The sequence below is a fragment of the Petaurus breviceps genome, unplaced genomic scaffold, assembly GCF_028583685.1.
Source record: "Petaurus breviceps papuanus isolate PSGF00001 unplaced genomic scaffold, PetGlider_PUasm1.0 90845, whole genome shotgun sequence".
NCBI classification, from domain to species: Eukaryota; Metazoa; Chordata; class Mammalia; order Diprotodontia; family Petauridae; genus Petaurus; species Petaurus breviceps.
In genome coordinates this window covers 12,756,023-12,780,999 of record NW_027187359.1, presented here as the reverse complement: position 1 = coordinate 12,780,999, position 24,977 = coordinate 12,756,023, and the positions used below count along the sequence as shown (strand labels likewise).

At 39.3% G+C, this 24,977-nt stretch overlaps 1 protein-coding gene across 1 annotated transcript in view; it reads left to right on the top strand.

The window, feature by feature from the left end:
* The window catches only part of CAPN13 (calpain 13), a 189,081-nt gene that overhangs the window by 124,652 nt on the left and 39,452 nt on the right, over positions 1–24,977 (top strand). Inside the window, exons 8-10 of the mRNA XM_069071813.1 lie at positions 2,022–2,193; positions 5,010–5,078; positions 14,688–14,773. Coding sequence (XP_068927914.1) covers positions 2,022–2,193; positions 5,010–5,078; positions 14,688–14,773 — 327 coding nt within the window. The remainder of the gene's footprint in view (positions 1–2,021; positions 2,194–5,009; positions 5,079–14,687; positions 14,774–24,977) is intronic.

Genomic DNA, 24,977 nt, shown 5'->3' with positions numbered 1-24,977 from the left:
AGAGAGAGAGAGAGAGAGAGAGAGAGAGAGAGAGAGAGAGAGAGATTAGATATATACATCTGGGAACTATTTTCATGAAAATACTGATTGAATCCATGGGAACTGATGAGATCAACAAATGAGATAGAATAGACAGAGAAGAGAGTAAGAGTCAGCATGGAATGTCAGGTAACTTCTGAAATTAGTGGACTAACTGAAGATCCATCTGAGAACAATTCACCAAATAGGAGGGGAACCAGGACAAAACAGTGTCACAAAAATCTAGAGAGGAGAAAGTATTAAGAAGGAGATGATGATGTCAAAGGCTTCAAAGAGTTTGGCTAATCCAATCCTGTATTTTATGGGGAGGGAAACTGAGATGTTTGCTCAGTTTCACAACAAATTCATTTATGTGCCACTCTCTCCTCCTGTGACTTCTGCAGCATTGTTCTTTATCTATTCTCCTACCTGTCTGACTGTTCTCAGACACCTTTGCTCAATTATTGTACTACTCCTTCCCACTAAATGTTGGTAACCTCCAAGGATCTGTCTTGGGTCTTTTCTTTCTATACTCTATTCCTTGGTGATTTTATCAGTTCCTATGAGTTCAATGATCATTCTGATGCAGGCGATTCCCAAATTGACATTTCCAGCCTTAATCTCTCTCCTGAACACTTTCATCCACCCTTGAATCACTAGCTCCCTAGTAGGCATATCCCCCAGGATATTCCAAATACATCTCTAACTCAACTTGTCCAAAAACAGAACTCATGATAGTTTTCTTAAGCCCTCTCTTCTTCCCAACATCCCTATTTCTTTTGAAGGGAATGCCATCTTTCTTCTAGTCACTTGTGTCCACAACTTTGGAATGATCTTTGTTTTCTTTCCATAACCCTCTGTACCAAATCATTTGCCAAGTCTTGCTGATTTAACCTATATAACATCCCCCATACATCTTGATCCCTGTACTCATACAGCCTCCTGTACTCATCCAAACACTCATCACTTCTTGCCTAGCTTATTGAAATATCCTCTCTCTTCAATCTGTCTTCCACACGAATTGCCACCATGATATTCCTAAAACACATATCTGACTATATTATTCCCTACTCAAAAGTCTGTTGTGGTTCCCTACTGTTTCTAGGATAACATGGGGCCTAGTATTCATAGTCCTCCACAATCTGGTTGTCATATATTTTGCCAGTGTTACTTCATATTATTCCCTTGTTGTGGACTATATTTTCTAGCCAAAATGACCTTTTCCCCTTACATATCACTCTTTCTCCCACTTCTGTGCCTTTGCAGAGGTGGTCCCCTGTCTGGAAAGTACCTCTTTCTCATCTCCCTGGTTTTATTTGTGTGTGTATATATACACATACACACATATATATACATACACACATACACATATACATAGTGTATGTTTATGTATATATATGTGTGTATATGTATGTGTGTGTGTTTTTTAAGCTGCCCTGAAAGCGTAGCTCCTACAGTATAGCTCCAATTCACTGTATCTCAGTTGTTAAGTACTCTTTTCCTTTTGAAATTACTTTGTATATTCTCATCTGTGCTCTTATCTCCTAGTAGAATGTAAGTTAATTACTACACATCATAAATATTTAATAAATATTTGTTAATGTGAATTGAATTTATAGGTTTTGTCTCCATAACTTGAGAACTTGTGAGCCTTGCTTAATAATATATGGGACAAGTATTCGGTCAGAGAATAATATTTTATTTGGGCTCAGACTTGCTATTTCATTTGTAGAGAGAACATAAGGAAACCTCCCCTACTAATATAGATCACTATTTTATCTGCAAAGTATAGTCTAAGGAAGTTGACTCGAAGTTAAGCAACTTGCCCAGAGTCATAAATCCAGTGTCAGAGGCTGAAATTGAACCCAGGTCTTCCTGGGTTCTGAGGCCAGCTCTCTATTAATTATGTCATGCTTCTTCTCAAAGGAATAATGCTAATAAGAGTTAATTCATTAAGTTTATTTTCTGAACTGATGAAGCTAATTCCAGTTTCCCATTGACAGGCTCCATGGCTCCTACTCTCACGTGCATTATGGCATCATGGCTGACTCATTGGTGGAATTGACAGGATGGGTAGTCACAAAAATCGATCTTCAGGAAATCCATCCCAACCTGTTCAAGAAATTGAAAGTGGCTGAACAATCTGGCTCACTAATAACATGTGGGATTTCAGATGTAAGTACCAGGTGGGGCTGTGCCATGCTAACCAACTGTTATACTGAACACCATTGTCCTGTCTTGTTAAAGTCAAAGTACTAGATTGAGTTAGAGGTTTTTATTTTCTCCAAAACCTTTACAGTATGACATCATGGAATTAATATTTGACTCTTAAGTCAGAGGATCTGAGTTCAAACCCAACATCTGTCACTTACTCCCTTAACCACTTGGGACCTCTCTTTACTCATCTATAAAATGAAACATTTAGCTTAGATGGCCTCAGAGTTCCTTTCCATGTCTAGATCCATTATTTTATTAACCTGGGGTATTCCAAGGCAATCTCAGAACCAGTCCAAAAGATGATTATGACAACCTTCTAACTGGTGTCACAGCTTGCCCCTCCAGTCACTGCCTCCACACGGTTTTGGCAGTTAATCTCTTAATGTATAGCTTCTATCACATCACTTCCCTGATGAAAACCCATCCAAAGCTACCTATAAAATAAAGTGAAGATCTTACCTTGGCACTCAAGGTCCTGTATTTTTTGGCTACACATTACATTTAAACCTCATTTCCCACTCCTTCTCCACATGCCCCCTAAGTTCCAGTCAGACTGGACTATTCTTGGTGGGATCACCTGGAGTTCAGAGGTTGGACCTACGATTTTCAGTTTCAGAAACTCAGTTTTATCAGTTTCCCAGAGACCACAGTCTAGAGAAGCAGCTTTTGCTAATCAAACTCAGAGTCTTGTTGATAAACTCGAATGTCAATTTATTAATTTATAGCGCTATAAGAAACGGCACCTATTGTCTATACAAAACACCTACTCTGAATAGGTGAGCTTTTACTGCCAACCGAGTTATGAAATGATATGGTTGTTTTATGGGAATAGAATTAGAGCAAAGAAAGATAGATGTTCTTCAGGGAGAACTGAAATCAAGCTAGAATAACTGAATGAATTATTCTTATCTATTCTAGGAATATTTCTGTGTAAGGAATCACTTTGGGTTGTCCAAGATTAGAAGACCAACTTCCTCAGTTTGGTGGTTCTCAAGGTCTGAGGACCCCTGGATACTCTTAAAAATTATTTAGGACTCTCCCATAGAGCTTTCATTTATTTGGGTTTCATATATATATATGTTTATCATATTAAAATTTTAAATTTCTTAGTATTATTATGAAAATAGTTTTCCTCTCAAAAATCTGAAAAAGTCTTAGGAATCCCCAGGGGTCCCCAAATCACACTTGAAGAACCTCTGCCCTGCACAATGCTTAAGACACAATGATTCTATGAGGAAACTGGGGATATTTAATTTGAAGAAGAGAAAGCTCAGCAGGAACATTGGAGTTATCTTCAAGTACTTAAAGGCCTGTCTTACAGAACAGGGATTAAATACAATGTATTTAATCCTAAAGCACATAACCAGAAGCAATGGGTAGAAGTTGCAAAGATAAAAAATGTAGGCTTAATGTCAGGGAAATCTTCCTAAAAATTAGAGTTAATGGGCAACCTCAGGAGATATTCCTCATTGTTGGAAGTCTGCAAGTAAAGAGTGGATGGCCATTATTGGGTGTGATAGGGTAGGGATTTTTTTTTCCAGTATGGGTTGGATTAGATGTATCCTGAAGCATCTGTCAGCTGTGAAATTCTGTGATTCTTTGAATCTTGTTACTATTTGAACATGCCCTATGCTTCCCCACCTCTTCACTTTGATCCACACCATATCAGATTTCTATAGTGTTCCCTCTTCTTCCTTCCTCTAACCTCTGCAATAGTAATGAGCAGGATTGGAACCTGGATAGTCTTGTTACATTCTTTACACGTTTTGAAGCCCAGCTCAGATGCCAAGTCCTCTACATAAAGTCTTTCCTGCTCTATCTCTTACTTGACCAGGGATTATTCCTTTCTCTTCTAGAATAACATAGCATTTTGCACCTCTCTTTTATATTTATCACATGCTATGTTGAATAATGCTTATTTATGCTGGACATGATGGTGTGTGCCTGTAATTCCTGTTATCATGAACACTGAGGATGACAGATCTCTTAAACTTAGGCATTCTGCCACAGACTAAGCCAGTCAGTTTGCCTAAGAAGGGTGCAAACTGGTCCAGGTTAAAAACTGAGCAGGTTGGGGCAGCTAGGTGGCACAGTGAATAGAGCACCAGCCCTGGAGTCAGGAGTACCTGAGTTCAAATCCGGCCTCAGACACTTAACACAAAAACTAGCCGTGTGACCTTGGGCAAGTCACTTAACCCCAATTGCCCTCCAAAAAGCCAAAAAAAAAAAACTGAGCAGATTGAAGCTCTTGTATTGATTAGGAGTGGGATTCAACCTGTAATTAGTCATTGCACTTACAGCCTAGGGAGATCCAAGGTTACCTAATCATCGTCATCACCATCACTTTTGTATACTTGTTTTAAAATTTCCTACTAGATAATAAATTCCTTGAGGGTAGGGACCATGTTTCACTTCGGCTGGCATTCTGAAGATAGCTAGCAGGGTGATTTTCCCATATTAGGTGCTTAAAATCCAATATTAATCTTAATATCTATTTTCTGGACCGATGTTGAAGAGGTGTGGTGTGCTTGAAAGCAAATACCTAGTTTTTTATTCATTGAGGTTATGTAGTAAAAGAGGTCCTAGGAATGTGCACAGTTCTGTTCAGTTCTGTTGTTAATCAGTGGAAGTTATCCTGCCAGCAAAGATACAAATGCTTTACACTCCACGAAGACTTTTAAGATGCTCTGTATATGCTGATATACTGCCCGGTATGACCGTATAACGAATCAGTTCTGAGAGTAACTCCTTTGTCTTGCTTTTTTCTCTTTAAGTCTTCAAACAACTTAGACGAGTTGGGACTGGTGAACAATCATGCCTATACGGTGACAGGCAGTGAAGAGGTAAGAGATCTCTCTCTTCTCCTTTTGATAGTTGAATGAACCAAGGTTTGGGGCAGGGAAATGGTCCTCACAACACGGACACTAGAAGACAGATTCAGCAAGAAGTTTACTCTAATATTTTAGAAGAAGAGTTCCAAGGTTCAAATTCCACCTCTGACTTGTTTTACTTCAGTATTCTTCTTGCGTTAGGACTTCAATTCTCCAGTCTTCAATTTTTTAATATTCTTGATAGTCAGTGTCTCATACTTATCAAGCAATTAACTATCAACCAATAAACATTTATTACTCATTCTATGTGTCTCAGGCCGGTCTGAACACTGGAGACACAAAGACAAAAGTGAAAGAATGCTTGCCTTCAGGAAGCTTCCATTCTAATGGAAGAGATATATACCCATAATAAAATAAATATAAATAATTATTGGGCATTGATTGGGGTGAGGAGAATGGACAAGCAACTCATGAGGTAAGTGGTGTTTGAACTGAGATTTGAAGGAAGTAAAAAATTCTACCAGAGTGACTTTAAGAGGTCAAATATCTTCCATCCATGACCCTGCCTATCAAATTGAAAAAAAGCAGATACATGTAGTCTGCCACAAATATTTTTATGCAAATTATAATTTATGGGGTTCCATTAGTATAAAAGGCCTCTATATGGCCCTGGGACCAGACATGCTAACACCCTCATTAGGAAGTCCTGTGAAGAAGCAATATGTCAGTCCTGGGTTTATAGAGATGATAGTACTGACATGGCTGTCCATTCTATTGACATAGAATTTTGAGGTAGGGCTCCTGAGTTCACCTTCCCTTGTGTACTTGTCCAATTAACTTCCCTGCTATGGATCTCAGTTTTATCCTCTGTAAAATTAGTGTGTTAGATGAGGATCTCTGAGGACCCTTCCATGATTCTCTGAAATATAGAGAATTTAGTGTTGATGTTATACATCTTTACATTTATGTTTTATATATATATATATATATATATGTGTGTGTGTGTGTGTGTGTAATATGATTCTCTGACTCACCACAAGTACTTTCTCTAGCTATGACAATGGATCACTGTAAGCCATCTACACTACATCACCTGGCCTGTCTTTTGAGATTATCTAATGCTATCCTTTCATTTTATAGATGAAGAAACTAAAATTTGGAAAAGATGGTTATCTGTGAAGGAGGCATTTTGTGTTCATAGAAAGGAGTTCACTTGCATGTTTCAGGATGCTACTCATGGTCCGGATTGCTTCAGTGAAGTGACAAATGGCAGGTTCTAACTAACTGAGTTAACTAGCCATAGATTTTGGATAGTAATACGACTCTCCCTGCCAAAAAATATCGGAACAGAAAGTTTAACTGAAGTCCAACAACTTCCATCAGCCCCAGAGAAAATCACTCAGAGAAGTCAACATCCTAACTCTTGAGTAGGTCTAATAATTTGAAAAAGGGCCAATAAGTTCAAGTTTTATACTCATTCACAAATTTTTTTTTCTGTTCGTTCTCCAGTCCTACTTATCCTCATCCAATACCTAGATACACAAATAGAATGAAATTGGCTTTCTTTATTACTCACCAAACATAGAAAATCACTCACTTGGAGCAATCAGGTGAGTAACTGGATGGCTCATTTAGCCCTGTTTTCAGAGTATTTCTGAATCATTGGTCTTTCTTCCTCCCAGTGCCCACGCAATTCCTTAGCAGTAAGTTATGTCCTGAGAAAATAAAGTTAAATATTTCACTAGAATATTCTATTATTTCTTTTAAAAAAAAATACAAATTACAAAATATCAGCAAAAGGTATCAGCAAAAGAAATTCAATGAATAAACAAAAATTTAAAAGAGTATACATAAAATCAAAAGCTCTGAGTTATTTATAACTTATTTTTAAGAATTGTATTAACTTGGGGCGGCTAGGTGGCACAGTGAATATAGCACTGGCCCTGGAGTCAGGAGGACCTGAGTTCAAATCTGGCCTCAGACACTTAACACAAAACTAGCTGTGTGACCTTGGGCAAGTCACAACCCCAACTGCCCTGCCTTCCTCCCTCCAAAAAGGAAAAAAAAAGAATTATATTAACTTTATATATACATTTATATTTCTTTTGCATACAGGTAATATATTATATATATAACATAAATGTAAAGATATATGACATCAACACCAAATATAATAATTTCATTGAGAAATTAAGTTGAGGTAAAATAATTGACACAAGGAAATCAAGAGCCTAGAAAGTGCCTCAGTCAGAAAACATTTGATAAACAAAGGAGATAATATTTATAAAGTGCTTAGCACAGTGCCTGGTATATAGTAGGCACTTGTTAAATGTTTGTTCTTCCCCCCTACCTTCACTTGTCAAAGGGGGAGAGTTGGCGTCAAACACAGTGCTGGCTTGGAATATAAACTTATCTACAAAGTCTTATGAAGAAGGATGAAAGATTATTCTGAACAGAAATTCTCATAATGCAGAGAGAATCAGTGGCAGATAAAACCACCAGTACTAGGACTACCCTCCCAGCTCCCACTCTCACTAGCAAGTCAGTGTGGTCCCTAGAGGGTGTGCCTCATTCATTTATGTATTGATTTTGAACAGGGGTGTTTTCACCTGATAAAGGCATCAGGGTTAGAGTATGTTTGTTAGTCACTTTTAGTAGGACCAGAGGGTAGGATGTGGGGTGGGGTGATTGATTGACTCAATGACCTCTGCCCTTACATAAAGAAAGCTTATCAAAAAATCTATACTAAGTTTAATAATTACAAAGGTATTCCAGAATGAAACTGAGAAGATTACAAGCAAAAGAAAAAGGGAAAAACTTTGCAAAATTTAGTGCATTTGTTTCTCCATCAAAGAAAATGGAACATTGTACTTAGACCTAAGCATCATAGTCCCTGAAATGCTTACAGAGGAAGAATGAGAAAGTGATATGAGGACATAAAATTAGGATTAGGGTCAACATAGGAAAGTGATTACCCCAGTCACAGTCTGTCCCCAGACTGTGTCCCAGACACAGATTGTTCCACTGACCAGAGACAAGGAAAGACAAGAAAAAATGGGGCACAGAGTACCACTGATGATCCCCAAACAACAGGACAGGTAGATCTCCAACAGTGGAAGTTGGGACCTGTCATATCAAGCAAAATGGCCTATGACTTTTTCCTATACTAGTTGGAGATAAAATTATGAAAGAAGCAAAGCTTTTCTCAAGTGACTTCCCCAAACTCTTTTCAGTTCTTTTATCTGTTCTTCATATTCCACACTCCTCATATGTAAAATAAGGGGGCTAGATTAGATGAGCTTGTAAATTTGATCCAGCTCTCAATTCCTTAGTACCATGCTCTAAGCACAGAGAAGCCACTTAATTAATTCACATATAGTTTTTAAATACCTAACAACATAATTACTGTTCCCAAGGTATTTGTATCCTCAGTGATAATTTCAGGAATGAAAATGTTTTTTTTTGACCCTACAGAATGTCTCTCTAATGGTGGAATTTCAAGAAATATGGCAGGCAGATATAGATGTTTGTGGATAGGGGACCCTTTCTGATGTCCCATAAATGATAGCAATATGTGCCTACTATACTTAAGCATAAGGCTAATCCTATTTCTATCCTTTGCGCTGTATGTAGTCATAGACTTTGAGGGAATGCACCACTCTCAGGCAGCCTCCAAACAGGAGGTCAAGCCAGCTAAATTCCACTGCCAAGTTAGGGAAATTTCTTCTCCAAAGAATATGCTAGTCCTAGGATTCCTAGCCTTTTCCTCTTCCTTCCCTTAAAATACCCCTTGCCTGCTGCGGTATAGCATTTGCTATCAAAAAAGTACAAATGATGTTACTGTAGTGTGAGGAAATCCCCTGGTAAAATCTATATACAGATTAAGTAAATTACAGATACAGAGACCCATGTGATTCAATTTGCTTGATTCACTTAAAAGCACGACTCCTTGGTGTGGGATCATTCCTTCTTTCTTCAATGAGCCACCTCTCCAAGTCCTCCTCAGTGGATCACTATCTCTTCTTGTAAATCCACAGCACAGTAAGGGCAATAGCACATCAGGGCAATGTACAGTGATAGCGTGATTATATCTTAATTCATCTAACCTCTCAATCATAAAGAATAGAGGGAGAGATTGTATATATAGCCAGCACCCCACCCTGGAGCTCATTTCCTTAACTGGAGTCCACACTGGCAGGTCAGGTCCCCAGAGAGGGATAATTTCTCCTCTCTGGGTTCTAGGAATAAACCTGAGACTTTAGAGGGATTTCTGATGCTGTTATTGAGAAGCCTCCACCAATATGCTTCCCAATGACTTTTTAAAGCACCTAAGATTGACAGAGGTGGGGCAACCAGGTAGCACAGTGAGTAAGAGCACCACCCCAGAGGCGGGATGACCTGGGATTGAATCCGGCTCTGATACTTATAGCACCACACCCAGAAATAACTGGCCATGTAACCTTGAGTAAGTTACTTAACCCCAGTTGCTTTAAAAAAAAAAAAGATTGACAGAGCCAAGATGGTAGTAGAGTTAAGGCAGGGTCTGATCTGAGCTCTCCCCCAAACGCTCCAATTACCTTTAAAATGACTTTAAACAAACTCTAGAGCAGCAGAACCTGCAAAAACATGAAGTGAAACAAATTTTCAGCTCAAGACAACTTGGAAGGTCAGCAGGAAAGGTGTGTTGCTCCAGGGTGAGAGAGTACAGTCCAACATAGGCTGTGCCAACATAGCCTTGACCCCAGAAAACACAGAGCAGACCTCAGGGGGGCTGAATAAGCAGAGGCAGTAGCAGCAGCTGCTTTTGAAGCTCTCAGCCCACAGACGATACAGGTTGGAGTCCTGGGTGCCACTCCCAGGGTGAGGAAGAGCACTATCACAGCACAGTTTGAAGCCTCAGTGGAGGGGGAATCCTACTCACAGCTCCATGGCAGAAGAGAGTGCTTGTGGTTGCTCACAGACCAGAGCACAAGCCAAGAGAGAAATAAACACTCCTTCTTAGATCATACCAGCTCAGAAGAGCTGAAAACTTATAGGTCCCTAGAAGTATTTCTGAAAACAGCTGCACAAAACCCCTGCAGTTTGTGACAGTGTGCTCTCCACCCTGGACACAGAGTCCTACATTAACAAACAGTTAAAAGTCAAATAATAGCCCAGAAAATTAGCAAACAGTGGGGAAAAACTCTTGACTATTGAAAGTTACTATGGGGGCGGCCAGGTAGCACAGCAAGTAAGAGCACCAGCTCCAGTGTTGGGATGACCTGGGGATCAAATCCAGGCTCAGACACTTAGCACCCACCCAGAAATAACTGTCCGTGTAACCTTGAGCAAGTTACTTAACCCCGATTGCTTTAAAAAAAAAAAAAAAGAAAGTTACTATGGTGAGAAGGAGGATCAAAACACACACTCAGCAGACAAAGTCAAAGCTACTATATCCAAAGCCTACAGGAAGGGGAAAAAAAAGAATTGGCCTCAGGCCATAGTAAAGCTCAAAAAGAATTTTGAAAATTAAGTAAGAGAGATAGAGGAAAAATTGGGAAGAGAAATGAGAGTAATACAAGAAAATCATGAAAAATGAGTCAACAGCTTAGTAAAGGAGACAAAAAATACTGAAGAAAATAGCACCTTAAAAAATAGACTAGGCCAAATGGTAAAAGAGGTCCAGAAAGTCAATGAGGAGAAGAATGCATTAAAAAGCAGAATTGGCCAAATAGAAAAGGAAGTTCAAAGGTTTCCTGAAGAAAATAATTTCTTAAAAATTAGAATGGAAGGGGTGGCTAGGCAGCACAGTGAATAGAGCACTTGCCCTGGGGTCAGGAGGACCTGAGTTCAAATGCAGCCTCAGACACTTAACACACGCAAAAATTATCTAGCTGTGTGACCTTGAGCAAGTCACTTAACCCCAATTGCCCTGCCTTCCCTCCAAAAAGCAAAAAAAAAAAAATCATCAAGGAAAACTGCCCCAATATTCTAGAACCAAAGGGCAAAAGAGAAATTGAAAGAATCCAATAATCACCTCCTGAAAGAGATCCCAAAATGAAAACTCCCAGGAATATTATAGCCAAATTTCAGAGTTCTCAGGTTAAGGAGAAAATATTGCAAGCAGTCAGAAAGAAACAATTCAAGTATCGTGGAGCCATAGTCAGGATAACACAAAATTTAACTGTTTGTACATTAAAGGATCAAAAGGATAAGAATATGAGTTGTGAACTTAATCAACCATTCTATAGAGAAATTTGGAACTATGCCCCAAAGGCTATAAAACTATGCATACCCTTTGACTTAGCAATATCACTACTAGGACCATATCCCAAAAGAGATTTCAAAAAAGGAAAAGTATCTATATATACAAAAATATTTATAGCACCTCTTTTCTGGTGGCAAATTATTGAAAATTGAGGGGATGCCTATCAATTGGGTAATGACTGAACAAGTTATGGTAGATGATTATGATGAAATATAGCAGGATGCTCTTAGAAAAACCTGGAAAGACTTGCATGAGTTTATGCAAAGTGAAATGTAGTGTGTACAAAGTAACAGCAATATTGTAAGATGATCAACTATGAATGACTTAGCTATTTTCAGCAATACAATAATCCAACACAATTCTGAAGGACTTTTGATAAAAGTGCTATCTATTCCCAGAGGAAGAATTTATATCTGAATACAGATTCAAACATACTTTTTAAAACTTTATTTTTCTTCAGTTTTTTTCCTAGTCTATGTTTTCTTTCACAACATTACTATTATGGATATGTTTTGCATGACTACACATGTATAACCTGTATTAAACTGTTTACCTTTTCAATGGGGGAGGGGAGCAAGGCAGAGAATTGGAACTCAAAATTTTATAGTGTTGAAAATTGATTTTTACATATAACTAGTGGAAAATGTGTGTGTGTGTGTGTGTGTGTGTAGACAGACAGAGAGAAAGCAGCTAAGATTTCCTGAATATCAATTAACCTCAACTAGTTTTGACAAAGGAATATTTCTAGAAAAGGTATAACAAGTAGTACAGCCACATCCTCCCAGACTGAAGGCATACTTTCTCCTCTTCACCTGGTCCTTGCAGAAGCTGGCTCAAAACTTCAAGCAGTTACAATTCATTGAACCCAACCCAAGGTTGGGGCGACATCCTGGCTCAGCAGCTCTTTTCCCCCTCACCAAGTTCGCTTCATTGTGATGAAGAGTGTCCAAGCATTTCCCCACTTCACTCTTCTCCCAGTTTATCTTCTGACTCTTTGGGCTTCACCACCGTTTCTTAGCTGCCTTCTCACCTTAGATGACCTCTCTCTCCCTTCATGCACCCGAGGGATGAGCTCCTCTTGGAAGCCCAAGCACAACATTCCTCACTCCTCTTCCAGTTCCGTTCTTGACTCTCTGGCTTTTGTCCCCTTCCCCCCATGTGGATACCTTCTCTATCTACCCACCCTTTTCAGCTGCCATTTATGTGGTGTCTCCTCCCATTAGAATGTAAGGTACTTAAGGGTATAGACTGTCTTTCCTTTTGCTTTTGTTTGTATTTCTGGTGTGCACAGTTCCTGGCACAGAGTAAATGCTTAAAGAATGCCTTGACTTGCTGACATCTCAGTGTGGCATGGTCAGGGGATCGTTTGCTCCCTTGCTCGTCTGGGTTGGCTCATTGCTGTGCTGGGTCTGCTAGATTGATCTCCAGGGCTGCTGCTCATTCTCTTTACTGTACTCAACTACAGGTTCTACTTGTGGCATCTTGGTGGCCCAATGGATAAAATGTCAGGCCAGAAGGAAAACTCATTGTCCTAAGTTCAAATTTGGCCTCAGACACTAGCTATGTGGCCCTGGGCAAGTCATGTAACCCTCTTGCCTCAGTTTCTTCATATGTAAAGTGAACTGGAGAAGGAAATGGCAAATCACTCCAGTATCTTTGCCAAGAATATCCCCAAATGGGGTCACGTCCTGAAATAACTCAATAACACAGGTCCCATTGATTCTGAGTTGAACCTCAAGTGGTTTTGATGTACCTCTCAATATTATTGTGTGCCTGAGCATTTCCATCTCAGGATATTCGTTCACCTACAATCATGAAGAAGGAACAGCAGGAGTTCAAGTATCGTGTGTTCCCAAACCCATGGTGGCTGACTGGGGAGACACATCAACCAAAACTACTGCCTTTCTCCTCACAGAGAGACTTAGGGCAATTTTTCCTCCTCAGGGCCCATCAGAGAAGAAGACAATAGGATTATTTATTAAAACCTTTCATATGCATACTCAGTTCCAGCTCATCAGCCAATTAAAAGAGTTTTCATCACCACAAAGTAAGCCTATGGGAAAAAGAAGTGACGTCCCATGATCCGAAGTGGGCAAGAGAAAACATTCCTTACTCATTTCCCAGAAGCATACTCACAAAGCCTCAATATGGGTTGGAACTAAGAAAGACAATAGTGAAAATGTTTACATATTATATTAGGCAACAACAACTACATGGGTGTACTATCCCAAAGATTAATTCAGAACTCAAAAGAACCAAAGTGTCTCCCTATTATTTAACTTATTAAAAACAAGTGATTGGGAAATATGGAGGGGAGAAAGTGAATCGGGCTTCTTCACTCATTTCCTGATGAAGGAGTTAAAATGAGAGTGCTAAGTATCTGTCTTGAGAGCAAAGAATACAATAAGATCATAGCATCATCAATGTTGGGCTAGAAATGATGTTTCAGGTCATCTAGTCCAACTGAGGAACCATGTTTTCAAGTTAAATATCTGCTAGAATATAAGCTCCCTGAGAGCATAGATTGTTTAATTCTTTCTATTTATATTCCTTAGTGCCTAGAGTATAATAGACTTCAAACAATTGCTTGTTAATTAGTTGATTTCTATTGTACTACACCAAAATCTCCGTGTCTTAGAGGTCCCCATAACTAGAATTCTCCAAGAAAAAACTAGATGATTGTATGTCAGATGGAACCATAGAGAACATTGCTATTCAGACACTCACATATGAATTGTACTAACTGACTTCTGAGATCCTTTCTAATTATGAGATTCTGTGATTCTGGTCAGAATGAACATCCCCATTTTTGAAACTGTGAATTGGGCTGAGGAATACTGGGAATACTGATCCTTGGTTCTGGACTCCAGCAGGTCTTTTACTTCGTGTCTCCCTCTTAGTGACCAAAGTAATTTGAATGCAGAAAATGTGTCCCAACTCATAACTGGCTCAGAAAGGGGGAGAATTGGTGAGGCTTAGTTCAAATATTCTAACCAAATCACTTAGGGGAGCTATGACTCCTTAAAGTTCTAGCCCATTTGAGTTTGTGGCTACAATCCAAAGCTATTAAATTTCTACGTTCTTCAGGTCCATAAGACCAATTGTACTGAAACAGGAAGCTGACACCTTCCAAGGGAGAGATCCTTGCAAGTTCAGTTGAGCAGAGAAAGGAGATGAGGGAGAGCACAATTTTTCTTCTTCTTTATTTTAGTACAGTACAGTAGAGAAATATTGATTCTCCCACCTTGTTTCATTAAAGACAAAAGGGTTTGACTATAGTCAAATGAAGCCAGAAGTTAAATTAATCCTTGGAGGTATATTCCCCATCTTTCTGCTAATGATTCCTCTTTTACTTCTTTGTTCTTTTCTCATAGGTTATTTTGAACACCGGCCGGGAAAAACTCATCCGATTGTGGAACCCTTGGGGCCATCGAGAATGGACAAAACGTTGGAGTGACAAGTATGAGATTTAAAAATATATATCCTTGCTTCTTCTGTTTCAGGGAAAAACTTTCCTTCTAAAAGGCATGATATTTCTCTCTGCCCAAAGATTACCCATTCAAATTTTTTCATCAAGCATGTCCCAGGTCACAACCGTCACAGTTTTCCTGTTGCTGTTGCTTCATATATTAAGAGTGTGAGTGTGTGCCTTACACATGTTCTCTCTCAGGCTTTCTCTCTTTTTCTTACTTTCTGTTTACTCCCCTGTCTGTTTTCTCTCTTTCCTGCATTTTCACTATTTTCTCTCTTATCTTCCATCTATCCTCTTTTCCTTTCTCTTTTCTTTCTTTTCTGTCTTCTCTCTACTCTTTTTTCTCTTTTCTCTGTGTGTGTGTGTGTGCACGTGTGTGTCCCTTTTTCTGTCTATCTTTTTGTTATGAGAATATTGCCTCATAGGAAAGGAAATAAAAGGTTCCATCCTCTGAAAGAGAATTACAAGAATTCCAGAGGAAATGTTATCAATCTAGAAAAAGGTCTGGTGCATCAGAGTTCCCTGTAGAGAGAGATCAATGGAATTTATGACCCAAAACAAACTGGGTAGTCAGTCCAGTCCTGTCCTTCTGAATTTAGTTAATCTGCTCTTGGACTATATTAAGAAATAAAGAGTTTCTAGGATCATTTACATTCCTACTGCACTCCACCCTGATCAGGCATGGGTATCATGTTTAGTTCCAGGAACCACATTTTAGGAAAGACTTTGATAAGGTAGAAAGTATCCAGAGGACAGTGAAGAATGGCCAAAGTTCTTGAGTTCATGCACAATGAGCATCCAGCTGGGAATACTGGGCACATTACCTAACCTCTCTGGACCTCAGTTTCCTTATCCTTAAAATAATTGAACTGAATTATTCCTAAAGTCCATTGTTTATCCTAGGGAAGAGTGGGGATAAAGAGAGGAAAAGAGATGTGATAGCTGTCTAGTACCATGGATGGGAAATTCCAAAGAAGCAAATTTAGGCTTGATGGTGGGTGGAAGGGGAACCTTCTTAATTTTTAGAGCTATCCAAAAGTAGAATAGGGTTCCTTGGGAGGTGGTAGTTTCCTTCTCTTTGGAGGTCTTCAAGCAAAGACTTGGTCCCTTGGGTATGTTGTAGGAGGTCTCTTTTCTAGGTACAGGTTGGACTAGAAAGCTTCTGCAGTTCCCTTTGGCCTTAAAATTGATGATTCTCTAACTGGACTGGCATAATATACATTGAACTTCTTTTTCCTAAACTAACAAGTTTTCCTAGGTCAGGCTCATCTCCATCTCCCATTTAAATTGATCTCCTTCATCAGATGTTTAGTGACAAAACCTCTTGGGAAAGTGTTTCCTCACAGGTCCTCCATATAATTTGACTAAGTCTAATAAGACTAATTATGGAGTACATATGATGAGGTCAGTATATGTATGTTAGGTTCTGAGGCTACAAAGATGAATATCGTGGTCCTTGTCATCAAAAAGCTTATACTTTAGGAAGTGATTGCAATATCATCTAAGTTATGAAAGTGCTATAAGAAAGTACATACAACCTGCTATGGTAGTTCTAAGAAAGTAGAGATCATTGCATTATAAAACCTAAAGACCCAGAAGAAAATTAAGCAGCCACCTACCATAATAGATGAACATTGTCTACAGCATCCTGACAAGTGGTCATCTAGGCTTTACTCAAATACCATCAGTTTTCAGGAGTCTTCTATCCTATAAGGTTTTCTGTTCTATTTTCCTGCAACTCTGTTAGTAAGTTCTTTTGTAGAAAGATATATGGGGAGTCCCCACATGTGTAAGGATTCCACATGTGGTGAGAAGGCTGTTGTTGTGTGACTCAAAGGGGGAGAGAGAATAAACATCTCTAATGTCTTTTCGCCTAATCCTTCTCCAAGTGAGAATTTCATTCCTGCCAGGAATGGAAGTACGAAATTGGGGCTGAATGTCACTCTGCTCTCCTCAGAGAGAGAGAAGGTGCCACTCTCTTAAATATTGTTAGTCTAGGGCATATCATCAGGTTCCATCTAACTTCTAATTGCTTTCTTATTTTTAGGGGAGAGGAAGATCCCAAGCTCTATATACCAAGGCTTGATCCCTTTCCCACCAAATGCCAGTTCTGCAAGGAACGTACATGGAGAATAGTAAAGAAACCCATTTATCCATGAGTAGCAGAGCAGAAATCAGAGAAGGTCTATATAGGACAATATATACCAGACAATACAGAGTGAAGGAGCTCTCCCCAATGGAGTAAAATAACATCTCAGTGGAGAGAGAGTGCTGGATCTCACCCAAGGGGAAACTCTCTGAAGTCCCTAAAGCAGCAAGCTGGGGACAGGGACATGATGGAGACTGCCAGCTCTTCTCATGTCTTTTTCTTCAGCAGCCTGTAGTGGGGTTGACCTCATTTAGTTTTTCTCAAAGCCTTTTGATACTCAAAGAAAACTTCAAGCATGACCATTCCCAGTGGGTGTATTCTGAGAACTGAAGCCCTCTGTCTCTCATCAACTCTGCCCCACCCCTCACATAGGGCCTTCTTCTCACTGATGAGGAGAGAGAGCCATATATATCTAATCTCATATATTTAACTAAATCCCCCAGTGTATATTGGTCATCAGCTCTTTATCAGAGTCAATTGATGCAAATATTTTTTTCCCAATCAACACTATCTCTTATTGCAGCTGTATGGTATCTTTCTTCATTAGAAGGCTTTTAAATTTGTATAATTAAAATTTTCTTTTAATTTGTTATAATCACCTTTAGTGATTAGTTTAAGAATTTTCCCTTTATCCATATATCTGATCCTAACATTTCCATAGGCGTATTAGAATGTGCAGTTCAGTGGTGCAGTGCATAGAGAGCTTGACCAGGGGTTAGAAAAGCCAGAGTTCAAATCCAGCCTCAGATAGTTACTAGCTACATGACCTTGGACAAGAGACTTAACCTCTGTTTACCTCAGTTTCCACAACTGTAGAATCAGGATAATAATAGCACCTATATCCCATGATTGCTGTGAGGATCAAATGAGATAATATTTGTAAAGCACTTAGTACACAGTAGGTACTATTTAAATGCTTGGTTATTAGCTATTGCTTCATTCTAATTATTAAAAATTATGTAACTTTTAACATTGCAGTCACTTATCCATTTGGACCTAATTTCAGTTTGTGATATCAGATGATTGCCAAAGCTTGTTTTCTGCCAAATTAATCTCTAGTTTTTTTCTGTTTTTATTGACTCTGATCCTATGAATAATGTCCTTGCTCTAGTAATTTGCATCTTTGAGAATATTCTTTGATTGCTTTGGGTTCTTGATTACCTAGTCTGTTCCTATTATCAACTTTCCTATTTTTTTTTAACCAGTGCCAAATTGTTTTGATGATTACTGCTTTAAAATATAACGAGACCTGGCAATGCTAAATTCTCTTTATTCCAATTTTTTTCTTCCTTCAGATCCTTTTTCTTTTATTCCTACAGATAAATATCATCTTTCCATTTTATCTAGTTCTAGAAAGTAAATTTCAGTGGTACGACACTGTGTTTGTATGCTAATTTAGGTATTATTGTAATTTTTATTATGCTGCCCCTTTAAAAATTTAAGAATTAGGGAGAGGAAAGAGAAGGAATAAATAGACTCACTAGGGTGTGGGGAAGTGGAATTCTCAGAAGGAATCATTTCCTTGACAAGCAGGGGAGGTAGGTTCCAGTACTATTTCTGCCTTTACTGTATGGCACTAACAACCACAGCAGCAACAATAGTAATAACAGTAACTAATGACTAACATTTATATAGTGCTTTAAGGTTTGCAAAGAGCTTTACAGATATTACCTCATTTTATCCTCACAACCACCCCAGGAATTGAGTTGTTATTATCCCCATTTTATAGATGGGAAAATTCAGAGAGACTAAATGACTTGCTCAGGGTCACACATCTATGTCTAAGGCCAGATATGAAATCCAGTCTTTTTTTTTTTTTTTTAGATTTTGCTTTTTGGAGGGGGGAAGGTAGGGCAATTGGGATTAAGTGACTTGTCCAAGGTCACACAGCTAGTTTTGTGTTAAGTGTCTGAGGCCGAATTTGAATTCAGGTCCTCCTGACTCCAGGGCCGGTGCTCTATTCACTGAACCTCCTAGCTGCCCCAATTAGGTCTTTCTCACTCTACGTCCAGTGCCAACATAGCTAGGTAAACCTCTACATTCCTCTGCTCCTATGTATTATCGTCATTAGGTCACAGACCTAAAGTGGAAGGGACCATAGAGGTCATCACGTCCAACCCTCCTCACCTCCCATCTAACGGATTAGGAGGTTGAGACTCAGGATAGTGCAGTGAATTTCCCAGTGTCACAAAGGCAGTGACAGAGCTGGGATCTGAAAGCAGGTCCTCTGACTCCAAATCCTCATCAGGTCCAAAATGAGGAGGCTTTGAGTGCCAGGCTAAGTATTTTGGACTTTCTCCTCTAAGCTATAGGAGATATAGTGATGATTTACATAATCTAATTTGCGTGTGTATATGTGTGGGGGGGCGGGGCATGAGAGGAAGTGGAGTGTGTGTTCAAATTAACATTTTAGGAACATTAACCTAGCAATGGTGTATAGGGACGCTCTGTTGTCAGTGCCCATCAGAGCATTAGACTTCATAAGCTTTCTGACAAGAAAATGTTTGTGCCTATCAGGCTGGGTAGAGGGTGCAGAAGGCCCTAAGAGCCTTTAGGTATCTGTTTGTGTTCAAGTAGTGTACCTCCTCTCATTTGGGGGAGAAATAAAGGGATGGGCAGAGGCTTTAGGTGCTCTAATCTCAACCATAATTGACATTGCAGTTGCACCCACTTAGAGGTAAGCTTACTTGAATCAATGCCTTATTGATTTACTCTACATTTATTTTTTCTTACTTGTAGAAAATGCAATTATCACTTAATTATAAAATTTCTATTTTAAAATCAAGCATCCGACTGTCTCAGCATGCTGCAGAAAAATCAAGAGATGATCATTCCCCCAGTACAGAAATGACAGGGCTCCTCAGACTCAGTGGGTGGCCAGCACCAAAGCCAACCATACCCTGAGAATGAACTTAATTAGGTCCTAGCTCAACACTTTGTATATTCTATTCAACTTTTAGTGAAAGGCTCATTGGTCAGACTAAACCTGGGGAGAGGGAGCAGAACCTAGGGGTCTGGAGGGATCTAATCTAGCGGGATAGCATACAGAGTCCTGAAGGAATAGAAAAGCACACAGCCAGGAAACTAGGTTGGCTCCCATCACTCCAACTTTCTGATTGACAAAAAGGCAAATTATTTCCATCTTCCTAGTGTCTTTTTCACTGTCTGCAAAATGGAGCCAATGTCCTAAAGTTCTGTCTATTTTTGAACATTTTTGTATTCTATGGCTCTAACCTCTGCTCCCACATAGGTTTGAGGGGACCACAATGTCAATGTTATCAAGAATGAGAGAATAGCAGGTAATCAGGAAGAGAGGTAATCAGGAGAATTACAGAATCACATAACTTTAGAGTTAGAATGAACCTCCCCAGCCACATAATCAAATCTATACCTGAATGGGATTTCTCAATTCACTCCCTAATCCAATTTCACACAGCTATTTTCTTTAAAAGGTTTATTGATGCCTTTTGTTTGATATACTACAGTTATTTTCCAATATCCATACCCTCCATTGTAATTATAATGTGTCCAGGGGAAGAGGCAAGAAGGAATGACCTGGACCCACATAGAGAGCTGGGATTTGGAGTATTCACTCATCTCTTGTGGCAAAGGAATGTTGTGTGGCTTTAGGACAGGATCCAGGAATGCAGGAAAAGAAAGGAAAATTCTGAAAGGGGAGGAGAGAGTAGCATCTGATGGTAGCAGCAGGGGCTACAAGGGAGAATTGTTCTGTAACAGCAGTATCCTTACCCCCCAAAGCCTCAGAGCAAGGTTAAAACTCAAGGGTTATACACAGCTCAGCCCCAACCATTTGTATCCAGAGAAAGAACTGATAAATAGAAGTATGATTAACTTTAGAAGTAGATTAATTGTACACACATACATGCACATATGCATGTATGTATGTGTTTATACATGCATACATACATTGCACACATACATACATATATGTGTGTGTATATATACCTATTTGTGTCTAAATGGTAGCCATCTCTATGACAAGGGAAGAGGGAGAGAAGAAAAAAAGATATTTATATGATAACTTTGCCACATAGTTGGAGGGAATAGCAAGTTGTACATGGTAGATTTGCAGTTTCATGTGAAATCATATTTTTCATTGTACTGTGTTATAAAAATGCTTGTTTTGCTATGTGAATTAAATAAAGTAAATTATATTAAGAAAACTAAAGGGTCAAGGAGAAGGGTATAAGACTACTTTTATTGGGGCCAAACTGATGGGGGTAAAAACCCATTAGGTTATTATGGGGAACATGGAGGAGCTGATATTCTTCTCTCTTGCCCCCATTTCAGCTGGGTACTACAGTCATCTTGATCTGGGATCGTTCATTCACTCTTCTGTGGTATGCTAAGAAGATTAATTTCCTTGTGTCCATTGGTTCATGGCAGGAGTGTTTGCAGAACGGCATAGTGGCACACAGTAGATGCAATATTTTGTTGTTGTTCAGTCAGTTTTCTACTTGTTTGACTCTTTGTAGCCCCATTTGAGGTTTTCTTGGCCAAGATAATGGAGTGATTTGCCACTTCCTTTTCCAACTCATTTTACAGATGAGGAACCTGAGGCAAATAGGGTTAAGTGACTTGCCTCACAGCTAATAAGTGTCTGTGGTCAGATTTGAATTCAGGACTTCCTGACTCCAGGTCTGATGCTCTATCTGCTGTACCACCTACCTCCCAGTGTTTATGATATAAATGCTAGCTGCTGTTGTTGTTATTGAATTTTTCTAGATCATGACTAGAAACCTAATCTCCATATTATGATTAAATTCTCTCTCTCCACCTCTGTCCCCTTCCTCCTCTCCCTCCCTCTCCCTCTCTCCCCCTCTGTCTCTCTCTCTCCTTCTCTCTCTATCCCCCCCTCTCTCTCCCTCTCTCTCTATCTTCCCCCCTCTATCTCTCTCCCTCTTTCTCTGTGTGTGTGTGTCTCTCTCTCCTGACCAACAGAATGACTGCTTCTGATGCACAGGAATCCCTTTGTTCCCATAGACCCCACCTCACTGCTGGGAGAAATGGTTTTCATAATTTTTCCAAGACTAATACCGATCATTGCAATCCATTGTCAGTAAATTTGTCAGTGTGGCTTTGGTTATATTGTCATAGTCATAATGAGCATTATTCCTCTGGTTTTGCTCATTCCACTCAGCATGTGTTCACGAAAACCCTCTTGCAAGTCTCTGAAATCCTCATACTCCTCATTTCTTACGGTATTCTGGTATTGACTACTAGAGCTTGTTTAGTGATTCTCCAATCAATCAATGCCCACTTTATTTCCAGGTTTAATTTTTTCCTACCAATCACGCATGCACACATGGGTGCACGCACACATGCACACACACACACACATCATCCTATAGCTCTATTGGTCCAGAATATTTTTTCCTGTCTTGATTTCCATAGAATCACATGCAGTAGCAGGGTTTCTATGTCACAGGGTATGAACCATTTAGTCACTTTTCTCCCATAACTTCAATATGTATTCTAGAGTGGTTTGAACAATTCACAACATTATTGTTACAATTAGTAAATCAAGGGATTATTATTTTAGCTTTTTCAACTTAGATATGATTAATTGAATAATAGTGGGAAATGGGAAAGGACCAAGAGTAAAACTCCTTGCTACAGAAACTCAGGTTGCATGCCCTCTGCCAAATTTGGAATATGCCGAGACAATTCACCTTAAGCAAAACAATTCACCTTTCTGTGACTGGATTTTCTCATCTATTAAACAAAATGATACTCCCTACTCTATAAAATGCTAAGTAAAAATGAACAACTAACCAATATAGTATATTGAAAAGAATGTCAGTCTTGGAATCAGGAAAACCTGATTTGAATCCCACCTCAGACACCTGCTGTGTACTCCTGAAAAAGTCATTTGACCTCTCTGGTCCTTAGTTTTCCCATCTATAAAATAGGGGTAATAATGGCACTACCTCTGAGAATTATTATGAGGGTCAAATGAAATAATGTACATAACATGCTTTGCAAACCTTAAAGTGCTATGTAAATGTTAACTATAATTGTTAACTATTGCTTTTCTTTTCAGGATGACTCTCATAGGATTCACTTTATTCTCTCTCTCTCTCTTAGTTCTCCAGAATGGCAGAAGGTCCAAGAATCAGAGAGGACCAGGCTTTATAAGAACAAAGAAGATGGAGAGTTTTGGTATTTATATCTTCTATTCAAATACTTTTTGAAAAATTAGCTTAAAGCTGAAACCTTCTTCTTCCTCTATCCCTAAGCTAAGGTGAAGAGTCAATGATGAGCTTTTCTAGTTTTGTCTTTTGTGCCACCCACTATGGGGCCTGGAAGTAATGTGGTTTGTCAAGATTCAGTATCTTGGGCAGGGGCAGGGGACAGAGCCAAGATGGCCAAGTAGAAGCAGGAAATTGCACAACCTCCCCACACAACCACCTCACATACCTATAAAATATGACTCTAAACAAATTTTAGAGCCACACAACCCACAAAGTGACAGAGAGAAATAAATCTCCCACTGAAGGCAGCCTGGAAGGCCAACAGAAAGGGTTCATTGCAGCATACTGGGAGCTGAATGCAATCCCACATGAGCTGCACGGTTTTGGCCCCAGGGAGGCAGTGGAAGCCAGAGAAGACTTCAGAAGAGTGAATCACCAGCACCTGTGGTGGTTTCCAGACTTTTCAACCCATAAACACCAAAAAGAAAGTAAAAGGTCAGCCTGGAACTCTGTTGGAAAGGTCCAGCTCCTGCCCCCAGGATGAGAGGTGGCATTGGCACAGCAGCTGTGGCTACAGTGTCTGCCACATAGCTGCCTCAGGAACTCCTGGCCTACATAGGAGGACCAAGTGACCATTCAGAGGGTAATCACTCTTGCTTTGACCTGCCTGGAACTGGGTTGCTTTCTTGGGTGGTGGTCCTGAGGTGAGAAATACCAGCTTGCCAGTGTGGTATCTGTAGAGAGGGCACCCTCCTCAGACCTCTGACAACATTTACAAAAACCCCAACAATTTGGGACAAAGCTCTCCTCTCTGGAAGCAGAGTTCTACTATGGCAAAGAGATCAAAAGTCAAGTAATTGACTGGCAATATGAACAAGCAGAGGAAGCACAAACAGATCATAGAATCCTTTTTGGGGACAAAAAGGATCATAGCATGGAATGGGAGGAAGACAACAAAGTCAGAATTCCTGCATTAAAAGCCTCCAAGAAAAAATATGAATTATTTACAGGCCATGGAGGAGCTCAAGAAAGATTTTGAAAATCAAGTAAGAGAAGTGGAGGAAAAACTGGGAAGAGAAATGAGAACAATGTGAGAAAATCATGAAAAGAGTCAACAACCTGACTGAAGAAAATAATACCTTAAAAAAATAGACTAACTCAAATGGCAAAAGAGGCCCAAAAAAAACAATGAGGAGAAGAATACCTGAAAAAGCCAAATTTGCCAGATGGAAAAAGAATCTCAAAAACTCACTGAAGAGAATAATTCCTTCAAAATTAGATTGGAGTAAATGGAAGCTAATGACTTCATGAGAAATCAAGATACGATAAAACAGATCCAAACAAATGAAAAAATAGAAGGCCATGTGAAATATCTCATTGGAAAAACCACTGACCTGGAAAATAGATCTAGGAGAGATCATTTTAAAATTATTGGGCTACCTGAAAGCCATGATCAAAAAAAGAACCTAGAAATCATCCTTCAAGAAATGCTCAAGGAAAATTGTCTTTATATTTTAGAACCAGAGGGCAAAATAGAAATTGAAAGAATTCAACAATCACCTCTTGAAAAAGATCCCAAAAAGAAAACTCCTGGGAATATCATAGCCAAATTTCAGAGTTCCCAGGTAAAGAACACAATATTACAAGCAGCCAGGAAGAAACAATTTGAATGTTGTGGAAACACAATCAGGATAACACAAGATTTAACAGCTTCTACACTAAGGGACTGAAGGGCTTGGGATATGATATTCTGGAGGTCAAAGGAGCTTGGATTAAAACCAAGAATCACCTACCCAGCAAAACTGAGTATAATGTTCCAGGGGAAAAT